General features: G+C 46.8%; 1 protein-coding gene across 1 annotated transcript in view; it reads left to right on the forward strand.

The window, feature by feature from the left end:
• Positions 1-26,670, forward strand: part of LOC144607516 (uncharacterized) — an 88,479-nt gene that overhangs the window by 25,296 nt on the left and 36,513 nt on the right. The window contains exons 4-12 of the mRNA XM_078424412.1: positions 4,669-4,782; positions 7,478-7,534; positions 9,506-9,593; positions 11,527-11,594; positions 13,177-13,230; positions 16,474-16,671; positions 20,481-20,540; positions 24,588-24,632; positions 26,195-26,230. Coding sequence (XP_078280538.1) covers positions 4,669-4,782; positions 7,478-7,534; positions 9,506-9,593; positions 11,527-11,594; positions 13,177-13,230; positions 16,474-16,671; positions 20,481-20,540; positions 24,588-24,632; positions 26,195-26,230 — 720 coding nt within the window. The remainder of the gene's footprint in view (positions 1-4,668; positions 4,783-7,477; positions 7,535-9,505; positions 9,594-11,526; positions 11,595-13,176; positions 13,231-16,473; positions 16,672-20,480; positions 20,541-24,587; positions 24,633-26,194; positions 26,231-26,670) is intronic.

A 26,670-nucleotide genomic window follows, 5' to 3' on the forward strand; every position in this document is an offset into this window, starting at 1 on the left:
TGCGGGGAATTTGGAAACAGAGATTAGAAATTTTGCCCCACTGAGAAATTTAACGTCAAGGCACTACTTAATGAGGAGCCAATGGGAGATAGCATGCGAGAAGGATTGCTGGCTAAACGTGGAACGTAGAACGTGGACAGGTGCAGCACAGGAAAGGGCTCTTTGGCCCACTGCAGGGGTTTGGATAAGGAGAGGTTGGACAGGCTGGGACTTGGAGTGCAGGAGGCTGAGAGGTGATCCTATAGAGGTGCATAAGACCATGTCAGGAGATGATAGTGTGAATAATGCACAGAGCCTTTTTCCAAGGGGAATGTAATCAGGAACTAGAGGGCAGATGGTTAAGATGAGCGGGGAAAGATTTAAAGGGAACCTGAGGACAATCTTTTCACACACAGGGTGGTGGGTATATAGAACGAGCTTCCAGAGTTGAGATAGGTACCACAACAACCTTTCAGAGACATTTGGACAGGTACATTGACAGGAAAGGTTTTAAGAGAAATGGGCCAAACGCAAGTAAATGAGACTACTTAGATGGGTATCTTTGGTGAGTGTGGACTAGTTAGGCCAAAGGGCTTGTTTCAATGACTCCCCACAAGTGCTCATTTAGATGTTTCTTAATTGTTGTGGGCGCACTTGCTTGCACTACCTCAGGTGTGTGCTCCGTGAGTAAACCCATTCTACCTGACACCTCGTTAATTGTCTCAGCTTGGCAATGACAGAACTCATTACACCCCAGACTGATGAATTGACTGCTAAATGGGCTCACATCTGCATTCATGATAAATGCGGTGGTTATCGTGCCTTGACTGATTTCTGCATGTCCAGAACGAGCAATGCCAAAAACTGTGGCATTGAGCGTCAGGGTGGCACAGCAGTAGTGTCGCTGCCTCACAGCCCCAGAGACCCGAGTTCAATCTTGACCATGGGCGCTGTCTGTACGGAGTTTGTACGTTCTCCCCGTGACCTGCGTGGCTTTAACCCGCGATCTCCGGTTTCCTCCCGCACTCCAAAGACGTACAGGTTTGTCGGTTAATTGACTTGGTGTAATAGTAAATTGTCCCTGGTGTGTAGGATAGTGTTAGTGTGCAAGGATCGCTGGTCGGCACGGACTCAGTGGGCCGAAGGGCCTGTTTCCGCGCTGTATCTCTAAACTAAACTAAACTAAACATACAGGTTGAGAACAATCTGATGACATCCAGATCTGCCAAGTGGATTGGTTCAGTCCTGGTTACAAAGTTCTATGTGGGAGTTTTCACTGTGGTTCATCAGCTGCATCGATGGACCAAAGGCTCACTTGGCCCAGGGCTTAGATGTCAATGATGCGGCGATTTGGAATGATTGCATTAAGGGTTGTGGGATGACTAGGTGTCAGGTTATACTGGAACCTGCTTCATTAGTTGTCGCAGCAGAATTAGGCCAATCGGCCCATCAAGTCTACTCCGCCATTCAATCAAGGCTTATCTATCCATCCCTCTCAATCCCATTCTCCTGCCTTCTTCCCATAACCCCTGACACCCATACTAATCAAGAATCTGACAGTCTTCTCCTTAAAAAATAGCCATTGACTTGGCCTCCAAAGCCTTCTGTGGCAATGAATCCCACAGATTCACCACCCTCTCGCGAAAGAGACTCCTTCTCAACTCCTTTCTAAAGCTGCGTCCTTTTATTCTGAGGCTATAGCCTCTTGTGGTTCTGCTGGTAGACTGGACATTCAGATAAGAATGTAACAACTGAAATTGGTGGAGTGAAATAAGATGTGTAGGAAGGAACGGCAGATGCTGGTTTAAACCGAAGGTAGACACAAAATGCTGGAGTAACTCAGCGGGACAGGCAGCATCTCTGGAGAGAAGGAATGGTTGACGTTTCGGGTCGAGACCCTTCTTCGACCCGAAACGTCACCCATTCCTTCTCTCCAGAGATGCTGCCTGTCCCGTTGAGTTACTTCAGCATTTTGTGTCTATCTTCGGAGTGAAATAAGAGTCTAGCACTGTTCGACCCATTTTACGGTGTCTACCTAACTCAGTAGATGCACTTAACTGAGTTGATTAAGCTCAATAAACTGTCTCTTCCAGTAGATTTCAAAGGTTGAGAAAGCAATTCAGTTTGTAACAAGTCGAGCCCACTCCTTTTATGGTTTGGACTTTCTTGTGAATCTTTTGTTCTATGCACAGCTTTGCAGACGACATGAAGGCTTGATTTTTGGAATCTGAAACATAGCCAAGGAGACAAAAACAAAAGTTATATCTCCATGTTTAGGCTTTGAGGAAGTATTTAGGACACCTTGTATCTTTGGTGTCATGGAGTGGAAATGATTTTGAGCTTCAAGGTTGTGCAAAAGTGCGCAATAAACGTTGCATGTCTTTAAAAGACTTTTCCTTAATAAGAGGAAATAAGATCGGGTAGATGCACAACAGTCTCTTGCTCAGAGTAGGTGAATCGAGGACCAGAGGACATAGGTTTACGGTCAAGGGGAAAAGATTTAATAGGAATCTGAGGGGTAACTTTTCTTCACAAATGGTGGTGGGTGCATGGAACGAGGTGGTAGTTGAGGCAGGGACTATCCCAACGTTTAAGAAACACTTTGACAGGTACATGGATAGGACAGGTTTGGAGGGATATGGGCCAAATGCACGCAGGTGGGACTAGTGTAGATGGGACATGTTAGCCGGTGTGGGCAAGTTGGGCCGAAGGGCCTGTTTCCATGCTTTATCACTCCATGACTTAAACATTGGGAGTATTCAATCTGCTATCTGAATCAATACATGTTTAAATGTCAGCACACTTTCATTATGTGAATTTGTGGTTTTATAGAACCCGGGTCACCGCGGCAGACAATATTTGGCACATATTGGAGGCATTGACATTTAATGTTTTATTAGTCCTAGGAATCTACGTCACGAGCAAACAAGCTCATTCCCAATCACATTCCTAATTGCCCTTACAAGGAGCACCCAGTAAATCATTTACACCATTGTACACTATTGAATTACTTTATATTCACAGTTCAATACTTTGTAAAATTAAACTGCATAATGGTACATAGAAACATAGAAAATAGGTGCAGGAGTAGGCCATTCGGCCGTTCAATGTGATCATGGCTGATCATCCACAATCAGTACCCCGTTCCTGCCTTCTCCCCCCATATCCCTTGATTCCACTAGCCCTAAGAGCTCTATCTAACTCTTTTGAATGCATCCAGTGAATTGGCCTCCACTGCCTTCTGAGGCAGAGAATTCCACAAATTCACAACTCTCTGGGCTGTCAGGGGAGAGGGAGTTTAGAGATGGAAGGGCAAGGTGTGAAAACAACAGATCAAAGCAAACATTGATAAGGAAATGTAGAATGGTTCATTGTTAGCTGAGGGGAAGGTGACAAGGAGGCATTTCCCCGACAGTCTGAAGAAGGGTCTCGACCCAAAACATCACCCATTCCCTCTCTCCAGAGATGTTGCTTGTCCCGCTGAGTTACTCCAGCATTTTGTGTCTATCTGGTGTATAGCCTGCATCTGCAGTTCCTCCTACACAAGGTACATAAAAACATTTTTTTATAATAGGATTATAAATTCACAATTTAACCAAAGCCAATTAACCTAGAAACCTGTACGTCTTTGGAGTGTGGGAGGAAACTGGAACACCTGGAGAAAACCCACATGGTCACGGGGAGAACGTACAAACTCCGTACAGACAGAACCCAAAGTCAGGATCGAACCCGGGTCTCTGGCGCGGTAAGGCAGCAACTCTACTGCTACGCCACCATGCCGCCATTACAAAGGGAATGTGCTTGATTTTCTTCACATAGAGAGTTGTTAGAATCTGGAATTCACTGCTTGCAAGGGTGGTGGAAGCAGAATAAGTCAGCAATCCGACGGAGAGAATAATCAGAGGACGGCACTGTGGCGCAGCGGTAGAGTTGCTGACCAACAGCGTTTTCAGCGCCAGAGGCCAGGGTTCGATCCTGACTATGGGTGCTTGTTTGTACTGAGTTTGTACGTTCTTCCCGTGGCCCGCGTGGGTTTTCTCCCAAATCTTCGGTTTCCTCCCACACTCCAAAGCTTTCGAGAAAAAAAGTTGTCCCTGGTGTGTGTAGGGTAGTGCTAATGTGTGGGGATCGCGGGTCATATCATATCATATATATACAGCCGGAAACAGGCCTTTTTGGCCCACCAAGTCCGTGCCGCCCAGCGATCCCCGTACATTAACACTATCCTACACCCACTAGGGACAATTTTTACATTTTACCCAGCCAATTAACCTACATACCTGTACGTCTTTGGAGTGTGGGAGGAAACCGAAGATCTCGGAGAAAACCCACGCAGGTCACGGGGAGAACGTACAAACTCCTTACAGTGCAGCACCCGTAGTCAGGATCGAACCTGAGTCTCTGGCGCTGCATTCGCTGTAAAGCAGCAACTCTACCGCTGCGCTACCGTGCCGCCCTCAGCACGGACTCGGTGGGCCGAAGGGCCTGTTTCCGCGCTATATCTCTAAACTAAGCTGAACTAATCAGAGAGCTGTGGGGGATGGGACAGATGGGACCACTGTCCAAGGAGACCCGTCTGACTTGATGACCTCCTTCCGTGTCATGCCAATTCGGTGCCATCGTGACGCGACAAAACATTCCCTGCTCCTCCGACTGACTCCAAAGCCCCTTTGCTGGTTTGTGTTTCAGGGAGCCCTTCAACACTTGTCCATCACACCGAACCCTGAGGACGGGGAGAGAGTGGAGAACGTGGACTGCGATGACGGCGCGGTGGACGATGAGGACAGTGAAGACGTGTCCACGGTACGGGTTGGCGATGGGGTGGCACTGGAGGTTAGACTCAATCCCTCAGGTCATGTCCACCCATGTGGCAGGTCAGGACTGGACTCTCCCACGCCCCGGGAAAGGACACGTTTTAGAGCGACGTCATTTACCATCCAGCCTGGTCCAGGTGTATGACTTGAGCAATGGATGCTAAAATGGAGTCAGGGCTAGGTAATACTGTAGCGCTAAAAGATCACACGGACAGGGGGGATGTCTAGACCTAAACATGTTGTTTTATATCAAGTCAAGTCAAGTCAATTTTATTTGTATAGCACATTTAAAAACAACCCACGTTGACCAAAGTGCTGCACATCTGATTGGGTACTAAGGAAAAAGTGAAACATACAGTAGCACGCAAACAGTTCACAGCGCCTCCTCAATGAGCCTCAAACGCTAGGGAGTAGAAATAGGTTTTGAGCCTGGACTTAAAGGAGTCGATGGAGGGGGCAGTTCTGATGGGGAGAGGGATGCTGTTCCACAGTCTAGGAGCTGCAACCGCAAAAGCGCGGTCACCCCTGAGCTTAAGCCTAGACCGCGGGATAGTGAGTAGCCCCAAGTCGGCCGACCTGAGGGACCTGGAGTTAGAGAGGGGGGTTAGAAGATTTTTGATGTAGGGGGGGGGGGGGGGAATGTCCATTTAGGGCTTTATACGTGAATAGGAGGAGCTTGAAGTTGATTCTGTACTGTACAGGGAGCCAGTGGAGAGAGGCCAGAATCGGGGTGATGTGGTCCCTTTTACGGGTTCCCGTCAGGAGTCTCGCTGCGGCGTTTTGGACCAGTTGCAGGCGGGACAGGGAAGATTGGCTGATCCCAGTGTATAGGGAGTTGCAGTAGTCTAGGCGGGAGGAAATGAAAGCGTGAATGATTTTTTCTGTGTCGTCGAATTGGAGGAAAGGTTTGATTTTAGCTATGGTTCAAAGTTGGAAGAAGCTGGCTTTTACCACAGAGTTGACTTGCTTATCAAATTTTAATGCAGAGTCAAATATCATGCCGAGGTTTTTGACATGCGGTTTGACTAGGCAGGATAGACTTCCAAGACTGCCTGTTATCGATTTGATGGAGTCGGGGGGGCCGAATAGGATGACCTCAGACTTGCTCTCATTTAATTGGAGGAAGTTCTGTGCCATCCAACATTTTATGTCCTCAAGGCAGTGTAAGAGGCTGTTTAAATTTGACTGGTTGTTGGGTTTCAGGGGGAGGTAAAGCTGAGTGTCATCGGCATAGCAGTGGAAAGAAATGCCGTGCCTTTGAATGATTTGGCCAAGGGGGAGCATGTATAGAGAGAAGAGAATGGGGCCTAGGATGGAGCCTTGTGGAACTCCGCAGGAGAGGCTAGCTGGAGCAGAGGAATAACTGCCTATGTTGATGGCGAAACTCCTATCTTTGAGGTACGAAGCGAACCAGCTCAGGGCAGTGCCATCAATGCCAACCGCGTACCGGAGACGGTCAATAAGGATGGTGTGGTCCACTGTATCGAACGCTGCGCTGAGGTCGAGAAGGAGCAGGATTGCACAGTCGCCGGTGTCGATGGCGAGAAGCAGGTCGTTGTGTACCTTCAACAAGGCAGACTGTGCTGTGGTGGGCTCTGAAACCTGACTGGAAACTTTCCAGGATGGTGTATGAACAGCAGCTTGTTATTGAATCTAATACTGTGGTGCCATGATATACAATATGTTACTATTATTTAGTGTATATTTTATATCAGGGCACTGCAATGTTACATCATTATTATTATTATTATTATTATTATTATTATTATTATTATTATTATTATTATTATTATTATTATTATTATTATTATTATTATTATTATTATTATTATTATTATTATTATTATTATTATTATTATTATTATTATTATTATTATTATTATTATTATTATTATTATTATTATTATTATTATTATTATTATTATTATTATTATTATTATTATTATTATTATTATTATTATTATAATTATTGTCGTTATAATTATTGTCGTTATAATTATTGTCATGATAATTATTGTCATTATTAATTATTGTCATTTTAATTATAGTTATTATAGTTATTATTATTGTTGTTGTTATTGTTATCGTTGCTATTGATATTAAGTATAGCTAATTCATTACAGAATCTACATGGGCAGGAATCATGAATGTAATTACCAGTGGGGATATTCTGGGAAGTGGTGCAGAAATGGACTGTGGATAATCTGATTGCAACCCTTATCTCTGAACTCCACCCGCCCCCCCATCCCAGTAAACTTTCAATTGCCTTCTTAACAAGTATGCACCTCTAACTGGAAGATATTCAGAGATATCCTTCCATCTCCCTTCGTGGAAGAGAAAGTCTCACAAACCTCCGAGAGAAACAATTGACCTTATTTCTGTCTTATTTAGACCCGTTAGCTTTAAACAGTAACTCTAGATCTAGATTCCACGCAGGAGGAAACATCTTCTCTGGATGTACCGGGTGAGGTCCCCTCGGGATCTTGGATCAGGATCAGGTCTCAATCGAGACCTCCCTTGCTCTTGTAAACTCCAAGATGGGTGGATACAAGTCCACCCTGTCCAACGTTTCCTCTTAAGACAACCCGCCCATTCCAGGAATCAGTCAATGCCGCTCTGCACAGGGCCAGCAATGGCCTGCTTCTTTGTTCAGAGTTTGACTGATTGGAGCCTTCCATCCACAGGCCTTTGGACAATCGGAGGTTACAGATCCAGACTTTGAATTCATCCCATCACAGTCGGTAAGTGGAGAATGTTTAAACTGGCCACGTTTCTTCTCTTCATGGGTGGGTTTTATAACATTTGGGGGTGGGGGGGGGGGGGGGGAGAGGGTGTTGGTTTTAATTTATTGATTATTGTAAAATCTCTATTAAATCTCCTGTAACTTTGATGTAGGTTTAACCTCTTGAGAGACCGTGCAACCTTCCGGTAAACAGCAGCAAGGTATTGATACCAGATGAGGAGAAGGTTATTGCCCAGGGATTGGGGACATTGGCAAGGTCTCCCTGGGGCTTTTACCTTCACCAGTTCAATGAGGGCTTGGCATAAGATGAGAGAATAAAGAGAGGAGTTAGGTTGACCTCCACACTGGGTTTGGCACTCCATTTGGGGGAGGGAGAGGGAAGGATGTGTGCAGCAGGGCTTGAGTTATAAGGAGAGGTTGGAGAGGCTGGGACTTTCTTCTCAAGAGCTTTAGGAGAATGAGGGGTGGCCTCAGAGAGGTATACAAAATCATGAGCGCATAGTGTGTTCTTGAGTGATCTTCACACTGTAGAGGAGTCCAGAACTAGAGGGCATGGGTTTAAAGTGAGAGGGGAACATTTAAAAAGACCCGAGGGGCATTGTTTTCACACAGGGGTGTTTCATATATACAAAAACAAGCTGCCAGAGGAAGTTGTAGAGCTGGGCGTATTTAAAAGTCATTTAAACAGGTACATGGACAGGGTTGCATAGGTTGGACAGAATAGGCCAGGAATTAATTCCACGGATAGACCAGAAATTAAGTCAAAGATGGGAAGGGATGATGGGTTTTACTGTGGGAGTGTTGCAAGGCTAGGCGTTGCAGAACACCTGACATTTATAGTTCACATCAGTGACTTCAGTTCAGAAACTCAGCGTAAAGTAGTGAGGGGAATTAGTTCTGGACCCTTGGATCATGAAATTTCAAGGTAAATAGTGTGAATGGAAAACTGGCAGAAAATAAGAAAAGGAACATTACAGGGAGGAAGGAAACAGAAAAAGACTTTGAAGTGGCATGGATGGTTGAGAAAGCCAGAAACCTTTCTCACGCCTTTGTGAAACTTGGGCTAAAACCTATTGGATTGCATAACACGAGACACAACAAGATATCACAAAGTTGAAACTTGTTCCCTTTTGCAGGCACCAGATACGTGATGTAGCACACGACTCTCTTTGTTCCATGTAGTCAATTCAAAGGGTGATATGAAGTGGAATACATGTAGGCTTCATGGAAGGCAAATTGGAATGATTTGTGGAAAGAACTCAAGTACTTTTTACATGGTTATTTCAATCGTTACTCAATTACAACAGGTGCCCATGGGACTGAGCAGAAGACCTTGTACCAAATCGCACACAATGAATGATTGAATACAGCTATTTTGTGCACAGTTAGATCTCACTGGTAATAAGAAGCTGATGCGCCGATTAATCTCTTTGGCAGCGAAGTTAATCTCTGGAAAACCAATTAAATAGAAACAGAAAAATCTGCAGTGCTGACCAAATGTCCACAGCAGGAACCAATGGGGAGCGATCGTGTGAACATTGACCTCATTCTGAAATCCAGTTCCATGGAAGTCAATGAAAATAAACGTCAAAAGCCAAGTCCAACATGCAAACATAACGACATCCTGTCACAGTCATGGAGTGATACAGCGTGGAAGCAGGTCCTTCAGCCCAACTTGCCCACACCGGCCAACACGTCCCATCTCCACTAGTCCCACCTGCCTGCGTTTGGTCCATATCCCTCCAAACCTGCCCTATCCATTTACCTGTCTAAATGCTTTGTGTATTATGAACTGTAATGAATACTTAAACAGAAACTATTCCACTGGCTCAATGCCTTGAGGATCAAGCAGAATTGGGAGTCAGGATAAAGTTCCTTTATTGGTGAAGCTATTTTGTACGTATCAAAGAGTCCTCGGATCTGGGTGGAAATCTCCGCTTGCTCTTTCAGTTCTTGCATGTTTTCACAGACCACCTTCAGTTTATCAGAAGTGACACCCGATGAGACATTCCTGGTGAGCTCAGGAGACGACTTGACCACAAGCCTTCCCACCAAAGGTGAGATCAGATCTCCATCACATTCAAAACCACCAGGTAGTCCTCACTGAAAGGTTCCCTGAAGACCACAAACAACGGCATTGCGAGCAGGAGTGAGTGAATGTACAAACGCTGAAAGAACTGAGTAGGAAGGAACTGCAGGTGCTGGTTTAAACCGTAGGTAGACACAAAAGAGCTGGAGTAACTCAGCGGGTCAGACAGCATCTCTGAAGAAAAGGAATGGGTGACGTTTTGGCTTTTTGAAGGAGGGTCCTGACCCGAAACGTCACCTATTCCTTTTCTTCAGAGATGCTGTCTGACCCGCTGAGTTACTTTGGCGTTTTGAGTCTATCTGACAGAACTGTGGTGTTTAACCCAAAGTAACCACTGTCAAGGTGATGGTATCACAAAATGCAGGAGTAACTCAGCGGGTGAAGGGGAGTTTAACATATAACAACATATAACAACTACAGCATGGAAACAGGCCTGTCCGGCCCTACCAGTCCACGCCGACCATTCTCCCTGACCTAGTCTCATCTACCTGCACTCAGACCATAACCCTCCAATCCCCTCCTATCCATATACCTATCCAATTTACTCTTAAATAATAAAATCGAGCCAGCCTCCACCACTTCCACCGGAAGCCCATTCCATACAGCCACAACCCTCTGAGTAAAGAAGTTCCCCTCATGTTACCCCTAAACCTTTGTCCCTCAATTCTGAAGCTATGTCCCCTTGTTGGAATCTGCCCCACTCTCAAAGGGAAAAGCCTACCCACGTCAACTCTGTCCGTCCCTCTCAAAATTTTAAAAACCTCTATCAAGTCCCCCCTCAACCTTCTACGCTCCAAAGAATAAAGACCCAACCTGTTCAACCTCTCTCTGTAGCCTAAGTGCTGAAACCCAGGCAACATTCTAGTAAATCTCCTCTGTACCCTTTCCATTTAGTGACAGATGAAACGGAAGCTCTATCAGCATAACTTTTATTCCAGCTCTCACACAGTGTATAGACAATAGGTGCAGGAGTAGGCCATTTGGCCCTTCGAGCCAGCACCGCCATTCAATGTGATCAATGTGATATTCATCATACTGTCAGGTGATCACACATGGTCAAAACAAATTGCCTTCACCACACAGACCGGTCGTTCCCAAACGGTGTGCCTTGGCACCACGGTGTGCCGTGAAGCCATTCTGTGTGTGTGTGTGTGTGTGTCGCAATTAAAAGAAATTTCCATAAGGTCTGTTTACAGTGACATTTTTTTAATTGAATAGCCAAGTCAGAAACCATTTTAAACTGATGTATATACATCAGTAAATAAAATACCACTTAAAAAAATTGTTAACATTTTCCTATTTATAAAACTTTTAAGTATTGCACCTTTTTTATCTAAACTGTTTCTTGATTAGTACGGGTGTCAGGGGTTATGGGGAGAAGGCAGGAGAATGGGATTAGGAGGGAGAGATAGATCAGCCATGATTGAGTGGAGGAACAGACCTGATGGGCCGAATGGCCTAATTCTGCTCCTATCACTTATGATCTGACGATCTTTCTCCAAAGGTGTAACTCCATTTTCTTCCGTCTTTTTGCACAACTTGTTGTGGGGCCAGAGAGGCAGACGGCACGGAAACAGGCCCTTTGGCCCAATCTGTGCACACCAACCAACATTCCCCGTCTACGCTAGTCCCACCTGCCGGAGTACACAGCCGTTGCACTCATGTATGGTTTGATCTGCCTGGATAGTGCGCAAAACATCTCCATACACATGAGAATCACAAGCCAACACCAATGAATACCATCGTTGTCAATGACCCCACATCCAAGAGAGAAAAGTGACAAGAATATTTAGGATATATTTTAAAATATATAGAATGAAATGAGAGGAAGATGAGGAAGGATTGCATACAGATTGGGTCTACGAGTGAAAATCATTGTCGGAAAATAATTTATTTGATAGATGTGGAAGACGCCACCGAACCTGGATTGAAGACTGAAGACAAGGGGGCCATGTCGAAAGGAGACAAGGTGAAAGGAAGTGGGGGATTTGCTTTGAATGTCCAGCAGTGGCAGAGCCTCTATCTAGCCTCCAGCTTTAACATGTCAGGCAAGATCTGGGTCAACCTGTTCCCTCCTCCAGCTTCATTCTCTCCCTTCACCCCTGCGTCACTGGGCCATTGCCCCTGCTGCAGTGGTACCATTACAGGCATTGATTCCCCATCCCGTCTAACTGGATGGATGGGAAATAACACCCATCTCCCCCGGAGTGGGAATGTGGATCAGACTCTGGAGTCCGAGTTCCCAATTCACATTCAGGGACGTGGACGAGGGGGCCTGTACTCATGCTGCTATGCAATGGCCTCGCCTTGGGGGATAACGTCGCAAGTAAGTACCAGATTGGTATTTCTCCCCCTTTCCCTAGTTGAGGACAATCAATCTATTCCACGCCTGTTACCTTGCTGAGATTTGTAAGAAGGAACTGCAGATGCTGGTTTAAACCGAAGATAGACACAAAAAAGATGGAGTAACTCAGCGGGACAGGCAGCATCTCTGGAGAGAAGGGATGGGTGACGTTTCGGGTCGAGACCCTTCTTGCCATAGAGGGAGTACAGAGAAGGTTCACCAGATTGATTCCTGGGATGGCAGGACTTTCATATGAAGAAAGACTGGATAGACTCGGCTTGTACTCGCTGGAATTTAGAAGATTGAGGGGGGACCTTATAGAAACTTACAAAATTCTTAAGGGGTTGGACAGGCTAGATGCAGGAAGATTGTTCCCGATGATGGGGAAGTCCAGAACAAGGGGTCACAGTTTAAGGATAAGGGGGAAGTCTTTTAGGACCGAGATGAGAACGGTTTTTTTCACACGGAGAGTGGTGAATCTGTGGAATTCTCTGCCACAGAAGGTAGTTGAGGTCAGTTCATTGGCTATATTTAAGAGGGAGTTAGATGTGGCCCTTGTGGCTAAAGGGATCAGGGGGTATGGAGAGAAGGCAGGTACGAGATACTGAGTTGGATGATCAGCCATGATCATATTGAATGGTGGTGTAGGCCAGAAGGGCCGAATGGCCTACTCCTGCACCTATTTTCTATGTTTCTATGTTTCTATGTTTCTTCAGACTGAAGTCTGAAGAAGGCTCTCGACCCGAAACGTCACCCATCCCTTCTCTCCAGAGATGCTGCCTGTCCCGCTGAGTTACACCAGCTTTTTGTGTCTACCTTGCTGAGAATGATCTACATGGCCCTTTCACCCATGCTTGGTCAAGGACCAAGTCAGGTACAAGATACAGATACAAGTCCGCTGGCTGGTTAGCAGGCAATGAAAGCTTTTCACTGTACCCCGGTACACGTGACAATAAACTAAACCGAGCCATCATACTGAACTCAACTTTCAGGAGCAGGGTGGCCGATGTGTTTGCATTGTCCGTGGGACTTGCAGTTTCATAAAGATAAGTCTCTCATCGTAACAGAAGTGCCTACCAGTTGCACATAACTGATGGGTTGACTTGATTCATGTGCGCTCTTATTGAGTCTGAAAGCTTTAAATTTTTTGCAAACAGCAAGCAAACGGATATAATCCGACACAATTCTAAACTGCGTTATCTTCCAGGATGAAGTGGGTCCGTGTACCTGTCCAGTGAAGCCGGGACCTGCAGGGCCAAAGGTATGGAAAAGACTGCAGGATTTCGGGATAATGGCAAAACTTTGTCCATCAGATCTGGGAAGTCAGTCCAACGAAGCTACACTTTACACTCAGTGAAAATCTTGTTGCAAATTTGGCCAAATTGTAACAAGAGGTTTGGTTAGGCCGCGTTTGGAGTATTACATGCAATTCTATCCACCTCGTTACAGGGAGGATGTGGAGGCTTTGGAGAGCCTGCATTAGAGGGTATTAGCTACATGTAGAAGGTGGAAAAGCGAGGGTTGTTTTCTCTGACAGAAGTATCTAAAATTACAAGAGGCATAGATAGGGTAGACTGTTAGAACCTTTTTCCCAGCCTGGAAATGTCAAAGACTGGAGGACGTAGCTTTCAGGCAAGAGGGTCAAAGTTTAAAGGCGATGTGTGGGATGTTTTTTACACCAAGGGTGGCGGGTGCCTGGAACCTGCTGCCCAGAGGTGGTGCTGGTGGAGGCAGATACAGCAGTAGTGTTTATGAAGGCCCTGCCAGGGTGACGTTTCGGGTCGAGACCCCCGACTAGGGATGCCAACTCTCTCACTCCCAAATAAGGGACAAGGTGACGCCCCGCGCCCCACGTGACCTCACCCAGCCAGCGGCCACGTGCTCCCGCTTCACCAATGGCGGCCGCTCGTGCCGGTAGGCAGGTTGCTACACAACCTCCGTTAGGCGGCGCCCGGGCATCCAGACTTACACTGTCCGGGCCTACACTGTCTGGACCTACAGTGTCCGGGCCTATAGTGTCCGGGCCTACACTGCCTGGACCTACAGTGTCCGGGCCTATAGTGTCCGGGCCTACACTGTCTGGACCTACAGTGTCCGGGCCTACAGTGTCCGGGCCTACAGTGTCCGGGCCTACAGTGTCCGGGCCTACAGTGTCCGGGCCTACAGTGTCCGGGCCTACAGTGTCCGGGCCTACAGTGTCCGGGCCTACAGTGTCCGGGCCTACAGTGTCCGGGCCTACAGTGTCCGGGCCTACAGCGCCTCCCGAGCCTAATACGGGACAAGGACAGGACAAACCAATTTAGCCCAAAATACGGGATGTCCCGGCTTACATGGGACAGTTGGCAACCCTAACCCCGACACATTTTGCATTTAGTCACTGCTTACTCGGCCTAGTTTCACTCTTTGACTGTGACTTCTTGGGGAAGAAGAAATATCTGTGTCAAAATGTACTTTTATACTCCATTCATTACATCGAAATATAGTAATACAACTGATTTATGTTGGAGGGAGTGTGGAGAAGTTGGGGACTCCACTCATATATTCTGGGATTGCCCAAAAATACAGGATTTCTGGAAGAATATTCAAAAGGAAATTAAACAGATTATGGGCATTAACTTCCCTCTGGAACCAGCACTTTACATTTTGGGTATAATTCCTGACAGTATGACAGATAAGAGTTCGAAACATTTACTGACAATCCTGCTGCTGATAGCAAAGAAGACGATAACAACTTCGTGGTTGAAACCACAGCCTCCAAGCATAATGCAATGGAGAGATAGGGTAAAAAATGTGTATATAATGGAAAAAATCACAGCAAGGTTACAGTTGACAACAGACATGTTTGATAAAAGATGGTCATTATTAATACAGGCAATGCCGGGACTCGAGTCTCTTCCGTTTTTGGGAACTTAAAGTAAGGGTATTTACATTCAATATGCATCTCCTATGTTTGTTTAGTTTGTGTTTGTATGTATGTAAAAAAAAAAATAATAAAAATAAAGTAATAAAAAAAAAAAATGTACAACTTTAGATAGTTCCTCTGTCCCTCTCTTCCCCTCCCCCTTCCCAGTTCTCCCTCTATCTTCCTGTCTCCACCTATAACCTTCCTTTGTCCCGCCCCCCCTGACATCAGCCTGAAGAAGGGTCTCGACCCGAAACGTCACCCATTCCTTCTCTCCTGAGATTCTGCCTGACCTGCTGAGTTACTCCAGCATTTTGTGAAATAAGTGACTTCTTGGGGATTCTGTTAGATTGACATTTTGCAAATATTTCTTCGAGTCATTGAATCATAGAATCATATGGCACAGAAACAGTCCCTTCAGCCGAACATGGACAAGCCAACCAAGATGTTCCTTCTAAATGAATCCTAATTTCCCGTGCTTGGCCCATATACCTTTACACCTTTCCTATCTATGTACCTGTCCAAATGTCTGCTAAATGTTGGTATCGTACCTGGCTCAGCTACTTGCGCTGGCAGCTCGTTCCATATACCCACTCTGTGAAAATAAATTGTCCCTCAGGTTCCTATTAAACCTTTCCCCTCTCAATTTAAACCTATTGATCTAGTTCTTGATTCCCCGACTCTGGGGGAAAACAGACACTGTGCTTTCACCCTATCTATTCCCCTCATGATTTTATACACTTTTATAAGATCACCACTCGGCCTTGTGTAATACAAGGAATAAAGTCTTAACCTCTCTTGAAAGCTCAGGGCCTCGAGCCCTGGCAACATTCTTGTAAATCTCTCTGCACTCTGTTCAGCTTAAAGCTTCCTTCTCAATGGGAGGTGAAGGTGGAGAGAGGGCTAAATTAAATCGAGTCCGGTCACAGTACATTGTCATTTAGGCTACAGTTGTGATCTCATTCTAATCGTCCTCATTAACCCATCAAACAGCTAACTTCAATAACACAATATCTCCATGGTGGCCTGACCTCACCCTATCCGAGGTATTCCCTTTGTCCTATCCATCCCTTCACAAACCCCTCTCTAACTTAAAGATAACGTGCTCCACCCCTCAATCCCAGAACTGACGAAGGATCTTCGACCTGAAAACATAACTCAGTTTCTATTTCCATGGATGCTGCCTGACCTAAATTAGACACAAAATGCTGGAGTAACTCAGCGGGACAGGCAGCATCTCTGGAGAGAAGGAATGGGTGACGTTTTGGGTCGAGACTGAGTGGGAGGCTACAGCCTACTGGGTCTATGCCATCGTTCAGAGCAACTCCTTCAATCCAATCCAAACCCCACTCTGTCTCACATGCCCATGCCCTCTGATTCATCTACTGCTCACTGAGACCGGAGATCATTTCCAGCACCCAATAACCTACTGCGTGCCTTTGGGATGTGGGAGGACCCTGGAGAAAGCCAGCCAGACACTGGGAAGAACATGCAAGCTTCGTCGGAGGTCTAGATCATACCTGGGTCACAAGAGATATGAGGCAGCAGTGATCCCCAGTTTTGCTCTACATTTGATTTTTGTTTTTATTTATTTAATGGCAGGGCGATACGGGAGCTTGGGGTCAACCTGGTCTGTCTGGAGAAGTTGGTCAGGCAGGTTCTCCTGGCCCTGTTGGACCAGCTGGTCCTGTTGGCCCACCTGGAGAACATGGTCAACCTGGAGAACCCGGTCTACCTGGGCAGCCCGGCCTACCTGGACCACCGGGGTCCAAGAAAACAGCTGGCTGGTTTGGAACCGTGGTGAGTCCCTGTCTCTCTCTCTCTCCTTCTTCAACTCTATCTGAAATCCTTTAAAGCGTAAGTTCGCCCGAAATTATCTAGAGCCTAAAATTTAGGCCCCAAAATGCGTAAACTCTGAAATCTCTCTCTCTCCCTCTCATCCTCAGCACAGTGAAATGCTTTAGTTGCGCGCTACCCAGTCAGCAGAAAGGCAAAACAGGATTGCAATCGAGCCATTTGCAGTGTGTAGATACATGATACATTGAGTGCAAGGTAAAGCCAGCAAAGTACGATCAAGGATAGTCCGAGGGTCACCAATGAGGTGGACAGGTAGGTAGCTGAAGCACAGGAGAACAATGCAGGAATGATCAACACGGTTCTTTAAGGGTTTAGCAAGTTCATCAAGTGCAACCTTTGCAATTAGTGTCATGGTACAATTAGCCAAACAGGCCAACTCAGTGAAGAGTAAAACAAGCACAGCGTACCCTCTCTCTGTGTTAGAAACAGAAAATAGGTGCAGGAGTAGGCCATTCAGCCCTTTGAGCCAGCACCACCATTCAATATGATCATGTCTGATCATCCAAAATCAGTACCCCGTTCCTGCTTTCTCCCCATATCCCTTGATTCTGATAGCCCTAAGAGCTAAATCTAACTCTCTCTTGAAAATATCCAGTGAATTGGCCTCCACTGCCTTCTGTGGCAGAGAATTCCACAGATTCACAACTCTCTGGGTGAAAAAGTTCTTCCTCGTCTCAGTCCTTAATGGCCTACCCCTTATTCTTAGGAATATGTTCTCCTGATACCTCAGCTCCTGCCTCCTAAGAGAAACTCTCGAGCAACATGCAGTCAGCTACAACAGTCAGTGTTGAAGCCTCTCTCAATCAAATCAAGGTTGTGTCTTTACTTGGAGAAACACAGAACTGTAGATGCTTGTTACTACACAGAGGACACACAGTGCTGGAGTAACTCGGTGGGTCAGGCAGCATCCTGGAGAACATGGAGAGGTGATGTTCCGGGTCAATACTTGATTGGTAATGGTGTCAAGGTTTATGGGAAGAAGGCATGAGAATGGGGTTGAGAGGGAAAGATAGATCAACTATGATTGAATGGCGGATTGGACTCGATGGGCCGAATACTGTGCTTCTGCTCCTATGACATGAACTTATGAGACCCTCTTCAGAATCTGAAGAATCTAAAGAAGGTCCTTGGCCTGAAATGTCCATGTTAACATAGAAACATAGAAAATAGATGCAGGAGGCCATTCGGCCCTTCGAGCCATCACCGCCATTCATTGTGACCATGGCTGATCGTCCCCAATCAATACCCCGTGCCTGCCTTCTCCCCATATCCCTTGATTCCACTAGCCCCTAGAGCTCTATCTAACTCTCTCTTAAATCCATCCAGTGATTTGGCTTCCACTGCCCTCTGTGGCAGAGAATTCCACAAATTCACAACTCTCTGGGTAAAAAAGTTTATTCTCACCTCAGTTTTAAATGGCCTCCCCTTTACTCTAAGACTGTGGCCCCTAGTTCTGGACTCGCCCAACATTGAGAACATTTTTCCTGCATCTAGCTTGTCCAGTCCTTTTATAATTTTATATGTTTCTATAAGATCCCCTCTCATCCTTCTAAACTCCAGTGAATACAAGCCTACACCAAATGTCCGAACCTGCGGTTCCTCTCATACTGAGCAGGATTACTATTGCAACAACACATCATCAGTAGGGTAAAACTAACCTGTCTCACGACGGTCTAAACCCAGCTCACGTTCCCTATTAGTGGGTGAACAATCAAACGCTTGGTGAATTCTGCTTCACAATGTTCTCCAGAGATGCTGCCTGACCTGCTGAGTGACTCCAGCACTTTGTGTCCTTTTGTGCCTTTACTTACCTGAGCTGAGACAAAAATGAGAGGTGATCACGTTGAAACATACAACATTTTTGCAGAGTTCGTGGGGGTCGGTGTAGGGTGATGCTCTCCTGCCTGAAACATAGGTCACATTCTCAACGCAAGGGAAGCGACATTCAAGATGAAGACAGAAGGAATCCCTTCATCGAGAGGATGGTGAATCTTTGGAAGTTTGTACCTGTCAGGGCTGTGGCAACTCAGCCGCTCAGTGTATGGCATGGGCGGCACGGTGGCGCAGCGGTAGAGTTGCTGCCTTACAGCGAATGCAGCGCCTGAGACTCAGGTTCGATCCTGACTACGAGCGCCGTCTGTACGGAGTTTGTACGTTCTCCCCGTGACCTGCGTGGGTTTTCTCCGAGATCTTCGGTTTCCTCCCACACTCCAAAGACGTACAGGTATGTAGGTTAATTGGCTGGGTAAAATGTAAAAATTGTCCCTAGTGCGTGTAGGATAGTGTTAGTGTGCGGGGATCGCTGGGCGGCGCGGACCCGGTGGGCCGAAGGGCCTGTTTCCGCGCTGTGTCTCTAAAATCCCAAAACAAATCAAAAATGTAGTCGAGCCCAGGATTGATAGATATTCGAGGTTAGTGCAGGAAAGTGGCATGAGATTAAAAAAGATCAGCCAAAACCACATTGAATGGCAGAATAGACCTGGAGGTCTACATCGATTTTATTGTATGCTTATGTGGTAGTAATGAGCTCTGTATTCTAATGCACCAGACTCTAATCAATGCGCGATGCAGCAGGCCCATTGCAACTCTCGCCAGCAATGTAATACAGCAGGCACCAATGCAGTACTGCAATGCAACATCCCAGTCATTGGTTCAATGCAACAGACTCAAAGCCTGTACTGTAATGTGCCATTGATGTGAGGAATAAAATAATGGTCATTTTATTCAAACTAAGATTAAAGTTATGCTGAAATAGACAATTGCAACTTTAGGAATCTCTGTCAAACTGTGTTGCTCATAGCTACCTTAGTCCCACTTGCCTGCACTTGGTCCATAACCCACCAAACCTGTCCTATCCATGTACCTGTCCAACTGTTTCTTAAATGATGGATTAGTCCCAGCCTCAACTACCTCTTCTGGCAGCTTGTTTCACACACCGAACACCCTCTGTGTGAAAAAGTTACCCCTTGGATTCCTATTAAACCTTTTCCCCTTCACCTTGAACCTATGTCCTCTGGCCCTCGATTCCCCTACTCTGGGTAAAAGACTCTACCCGATCTATTCCTCTCATGATTTTGTATAATTTTACACTTTTGTATACTATATCTATTCCTCTCATGATTTTGTATCTTGATTAGTACAGGTGTCGGAGTTTATGGGGAGAAGGCAGGAGAATGTGGTTAGGAGGGAGAGATAGATCGGCCATTATTGAATTGTGGAGAAAACTTGATGGGCCAAATGGCCTATTTCTACTCCTATTCCCTATGGCCTTATGACCCTGGAGCTGTGCAAGAGATAAAACAATTAAGTTATCTCTGAAAGGTGAACGTTGAGAAATTCCTGGAGTATCTTCAACAAAAATATGTAAAAAGAAAGAGGAATTATTTTGAAGAGTACGAGTGAAAATGAAACTTAAATGTGATCTGAGAAGAAGACGGCATTTCCGTAGTTGAGGTTCCGGGGCGAGACATTGGGATTGTTGGGAGTGAGGACAGGATGGACTAGGATGGAGGAAGATATTTGCAGATGCTGATTCAAATCGAAGGTATCACAAAATGCTGGAGTAACTCAAGCAGCAGATCCCTGATATCAGTCTGAAGAAGGGTCGCGACCCGAAACGTCACCCATTCCTTCTCTCCTGAGATGCTGCCTGACCTGCTGAGTTACTCCAGCATTTTGTGTCTATCTTCGGACCGACTAGGATGGTCATTCAGCTTCCTTTATGCAGTAAGTTCCATTGCTTTGTTTTTCAGGATGAAGAGGAGGTCGGAATTCCCGGTCAACCCGGCTTAGATGGCAGTCCAGGACAACCGGTAAGGGACAGGTTGTGGAAACAATGAGCTGCAGATGCTGGGTTTTGTACCAAAGATAGACGCAAAGTGCTATCACAGTGGTGTAACTCAGCAGGTCAGGCAGCGTCTCTGGCAAAAATGGAGAGGTGACGTTTCAGGTCAGGAACCTTCTTCAGACTCAAGAACATCAGACTCAGTCCGAAGAAGGGTTGTGACCCGAAACGTCACCCATCCTTTTTCTCCAGAGATGCTGCCTGAGGTTCACCAGCATTTTGTGTCTATCTTCAGTTGTACACTGCCCTGTTCTGGTGATCCTGATCCTTAATACAATATTATGTGTCTATCTTCAGTAAGAGACATAGCTTGGTGCTGCTTGTTGTGAAACTCTATGTTCATAGATAAGAAAGACGTATGAATTTCTGAAGCATGTTCACACGTGATGGGTGTTTGTGGGATGCTCTCCCTCTGATTCTGGGTTACTTGTTAGCTTTAATCCTGCAGAACTTTCCTCGATCAAATGTCGGCAGGGATAGAGGGGGGAAATGGACGACTTTGTTTGGAATCGCGCAGAATCTCACAGTTAGAACATGTTTCACGGGTGGAGTGGCCTTGTCATGATGCTGTGACACCATGCACCATACAATCCTTGTGCAGGTTCTCAAATGCATCACACACGCAATGAATGGAACCTGGAAGGCAGTCACTGTTCCGAAGGCTAAAGAAACATATATTTGATCACAGACCGATCCTGCCAAGACCAATTATATAAGCGGTCAAGATAATCTGTTTCGGTGCCGGCTGACTGGGCCAAAGGGAGCTTGCACATTCTCCCTGTGACTGTGTGGGCTTTCTCTGGGTGCTTCAGTTTCCCCCCACATTCCAAGACATGCAGGTTTGATGCTAATTGACGTTGTTAAAAATTGTAAATTGTCCCAAGGATGTGTAGGATAGTGCTAGTGTATCACAAAATGCTGGAGTAACTCAGCAGGTCAGGCAGCATCTAGGAGAGAGGGGATGGGTGACGTTTCGGGGTCGAGACCCTTCTTCAGACCCATTCCCTCTCTCCTAGATTTATTCATAAAATGCTGGAGTAACTCAGCAGGTCAGGCAGCATCTCGGGAGAGATTCCCTCTCTCCTAGATGCTGCCTGACCCGCTGAGTTACTCCAGCATTTTGTGACACCTTCGATTTGTACCAGCACCTGCAGTTATTTTTCTACACAGCTCGTGTATGGGGGGATCGCTGGTCGGCGAGGATTCGGTGGGCCAAAGGGCCTGTTTCCGCGCTGTGTCTCTAAACTGAACTAAACTAAACTAAACTAAAGTCTAACTTGCTTTTCACTTTTAGCTTTGATTCGGTATTAAAAATAAACAAACCCTCAACAAGACTTGCCCTCTGGTGCTGTGAACTCTGATTCCAGGAATGTTGACGTGTAGACAGCAGCTCAGGAATAAACACCTGTGTTGTCATTTGGTGCCATCTACTCTGCCTGGTAATACCTAGGGCTGCTTTGCCCCACACCAGGGCCCCTGTATCCAGTATGACTCACCAATCTTGTGCGTCCTGCTTTGCCCCACACCAGGGCCCCTGTATCCAGTATGACTCACCAATCTTGTGCGTCCTGCTTTGCCCCACACCAGGGCCCCTGTATCCAGTATGACTCGCCAATCTTGTGCGTCCTGTTTTGCCCCACACCAGGGCCCCTGTATCCAGTATGACTCACCAATCTTGTGCGTCCTGCTTTGCCCCACACCAGGGCCCCTGTATCCAGTATGACTCACCAATCTTGTGCGTCCTGCTTTGCCCCACACCAGGGCCCCTGTATCCAGTATGACTCACCAATCTTGTGCGTCCTGCTTTGCCCCACACCAGGGCCCCTGTATCCAGTATGACTCACCAATCTTGTGCGTCCTGTTTTGAAACCCATGTTCCTGAAACTACACCTAAGACATTAATTTAGAAAACCTAAATATGAAAAAAAACCCATGCAGGTTGACATGTTCATTCGTCTCAGTGTGTAGACGATTAGTAGAATCTAAAGAAAATTGATGAAAATGTGGGGAGAATAAATAAAACTGACCACAGTGTGTGAGGACAAAGGACCTGGTCTCGGACAGGGTGGTCTGCAGCACTGGGGTTCCGCAGGGAACAGCGCTAGCTCCATTCTTGTTCACCCTGTACTTCGGACTTCAGGCACAGCTCTGCAGACTCCTATCTACAGAAGTTCTCTGACGACTCTGCCATCGTCGGCCTCATCACGGGCGACGAGGACAGGGCGTACAGAGAACTGGTCAAGGAGTTTGTGGACTGGTGCCAGCGGAACCGCCTCCGGATCAACGTGGGAAAACCAGGGAGATGGTGGTAGATTTCCGCAGGCACAGCCAGGTGCCCCCGACACCGGTGAACATCCAGGGAACGGACATCGAGAGGGTGGAATCTTATAAGTACCTGGGTGTCCACCTCAACAATAAATTGGACTGAAAACACCAATGCGCTATACAGAAAGGGCCAGAGCAGACTTTATCTGCTGAGGAGACTCAGGTCCTTTAGAGTGCAGGGGGCACTCCTAAGGACCTTCTACAACACAGTGGTTGCATTAGCCATTTTCTATGGAGTGGTCTGCTGGAGCAGCAGCATCTCAGCGTCGGATGGGAAGAGACTCGACAAGCTGGTCAGGAAGGCCAGCTCTGTTCTGGGTTGCCCCCTCGACTCAGTGCAGGCGGTGGGAGAGAGGAGGATGATGGCAAAGCTAACATCGCTGCTGGACAACGACTCCCACCCCATGCAGGACACTGTCACTGCACTGAGTAGCTCCTTCAGTGACAGACTCCTTCACCCCAATACACAATTACAACCGAGCTATCCACAATGCACAGATACATAATAATGGGGATAATGTGAATAACATTTGTTGCAAGATAAAGTCTAGTAAAGTCCAATCAAAGATAGTCGGAGGCTCTCCAATGTGGTAGATAATCACTCAGAACTGCCCTCTAGTTGTGGTAGAATGGTTCTGCTGCCTGATAACAGCTGGGAAGAAACTGTCCCTGAATCTGGAGGCGTGTGTGTTCACACTTCTATAACTTTTGCCTGATGGGAGAGGGGAGAAGAGGGAGTAGCCAGGGTGCGACTCGTCCTTGATTGTGCTGCTGGCCTTGCCGAGGCAGCGTGAGGTGTAAGTGGAGTCAATGGAAGGGAGGTTGGTTTGTGTGTGATGGTCTGGGCTGCGTCCACAATTCTCTGCACTTTCTTGCGGTCTTGGGTGGAGCTGTTCCCAAAACCACGATCTGGTGCATCCCGATAAAATGCTTTCTGCAGCGCGTCTGTAGAAGTTGTCGAGAGTTGCTGGGGGACGTGCCGAATTCCCTGAGCCTTCCAGGGAAGGAAGTTCAGCATGTCCCCAACAACCCTGGGGGAAAGGATGGGCTGAAGGGCCTGTTTCCATGCTGTACCTGTTTCTCCCCGTACACTAGCGCTATCCTACACACTAGGGACAATTTACAATTTTTTTTTAACCAAAGTCAATTAATCCACAAATCTGTACATTGTTGGAGTTTGTGGGAGAAAACAGGGAGAACACGGGGGCGCGGTGGCAGAATTGCTGCCTTAAAGCGAATGCAGCGCCAGAGACTCAGGTTTGATCTTGACTACGGGCGCCGTCTGTACGGAGTTTGTACGTTCTCCCCGTGACCTGCGTGGGTTTTCCCCGAGATCTTCGGTTTCCTCCCACATTCCAAAGATGTACAGGTATGTAGGTTAATTGGCCGGGCAAATGTAAAAATTGTCCCTAATGTGTGTAGGATAGTGTTAGTGTGCGGGGATCGCTGGGCGGCGCGGACCCGGTGGGCCGAAGGGCCTGTTTCCGCGCTGTATCTCTAAATCTAAAAAAAAATCTCTGAATGTGAAGCTCCCACCTTTCCTACCCGAGTGCAAGCATTGACCAGATTGGACACCTCTCTGTCTCTTCAATTGAAATCCAGCCAATGTATTTTTTGCCTGCTGACTGACTGCAAGTTGTTCTGTGTCAAATGATGCTGAGCTTTCATGTTTCCCTCTCCCCCTGTCCAGGGCTCGCCAGGGTACCCCGGACCTCGAGGACCACCAGGATCGATGGTCAGTAGTTGTGAGCTGCTGGATGGCTGGCGTCACGGATATGGACAGGGCAGTCCCCTCACCTGCTGCAGTCTGCATATCAGCGACGCTAATGAGATCCCCTCCATCTCACCGGTTACAGATCATGCTGCACCCCACAGCAACATCAAATGTGTTGATGCGTTCATACACTTGAATCAAACCGCTCCCCCCTCCCCCTCACATGTACCCACCTATCACTTGCCAGCCTCTGTCCCACCCCTCACCTCTTGTCCATCTTTTCTCACCCCTACTACTAGTAAGACGTCACGGTCGCACAGCAGTAGATTTGCTGCCATACAACGCCAGAGATCCAGATTTCCCGGGCGCTGTCCATACTGAGTTTGTACCTTCATTCCTGTGACCACGTGGGTTTTCTCCGGGTGCTCTAGTTTCCTCCCACACTCCAAACACGTCCAGGTTAATTGGCTTCTGTAACGTGTGAATTGTCCCCAGTGTGCAGGCTAATACTTGTGTACCAGGTGATTGTGCGTGGCACGGTCGCGGTGGCCTGAAAGGCCTATTTCCACGCTGTGTCTCCAAAGTCTACTATCAAGTTGTAGAAAGATCCTGACCCGAAACGTCACCGATCCATTCCCGCCACAGATGCTGTCGAACCCGCTGAATTGTTCCAGCACTTACTGTTCCACCATCTGCAATACCCTTTTATCTGCATTATTTCACTTCCCTGATCTCTTTTGTGACTTTGAACGAACCAGACGGAACCTAAATCCGTCGATGTAACTGGCCTTCATTCCACACAGACAGACACGGATTGCTGCAAGCTCAGACACATTGACTTTTTATACCCTTTTGGTACAAACATAATTGCAAAAGTCAAGAGTGCTTAAATGTCGTAGGCAGTGTGACTGCAACAATTACATTTTTAATTGCTGCAGCTTTACAGGCACAGTAATGTAAAAACATAATCAATAATTAAAGCCACAAGGAACTGTAGATGTTGGTTTACAAACAAAGGCACAGAGTGCTGGAGTAACTCAGCGGGTCAGGTCGCATCTCTGGAGATCATGGATAAGTGACGTTTTGGGTCGGAACCCTTCTTCCGACTGATTGTAATAGTCTGCAGTCTGTCTGAAGGTCCAGTCTGAAGAAGGGTCTCGATCAGAAACGTCATCACATCAGTCTGAAGAAGGGCCTTGTTAGATAGAGCTCTTGGGGCTAGCGGAATCAAGGGGTATGAGGAGAAGGCTGGCACGGGTTACTGATTGTGGATGATCAGCCGTGATCACATTGAATGGCGGTGCTGGCTCGAAGGGCCAGATGGCCTCCTCCTGCACCTATTTTCTATGTTTCTATATTTATGACCCAAAACATCACTGATCCATGTTCTCCAGAGATGCTGCCTGACTCACTGAGTTGCCCCGGCACTTTGTATCCTTGGCTGATCTGAATCGTTGCCTGTCCATGTTCTCCAGAGATGCTGCCTAACCCGTTGAGCTACTCTGTGGCTGGCCCCTGTCTTGTTTTAGTACATGACTGTGTTCCAGATTGTGCCATTTGACGCAGGTTTGGTATTGTTACAGGGGCTGAAAGGAGATCCCGGGGAGTCTGGACCCAGGGTGAGTGTCGACATTCAATCAGAGATCTAAACCTTGCACTCGGGGAACGGAAATAAGGTTCTGAAGCAACGAGAGAAACTCCCTTTGAACAGTCCCTTTGGGGTGTGGGATTTAAGCCATTAAGTCATTAATAAATGAAATAGGGATTGTTGGACCGGATTACTGTGGCCTTGAGCCAAAAAGCCACCACTTGGCATGAACATGCTCCATGTTATTCTGGTCCCACAACGTGCTTGTGGATGCTAAACACCCCAGGGACCCGGGAGCTACACCTGCAAGAACTGTCCAGGTGCAGCTCCTGAAGGGACGTGTGGTGGAGTTGGAGAGGCAGTTGGATGAACTCAGGGCCATCCGGGAATGCGAGAGTTTCCTCGACAGGACCTATTGTGAGGCTGTCACGCCAAGGGTCCAGGTCGAGCGAAGGTGGGAGACTGTTTCAG

Source organism: Rhinoraja longicauda, chromosome 29, assembly GCF_053455715.1.
Source record: "Rhinoraja longicauda isolate Sanriku21f chromosome 29, sRhiLon1.1, whole genome shotgun sequence".
Classification (NCBI taxonomy): domain Eukaryota; kingdom Metazoa; phylum Chordata; class Chondrichthyes; order Rajiformes; family Arhynchobatidae; genus Rhinoraja; species Rhinoraja longicauda.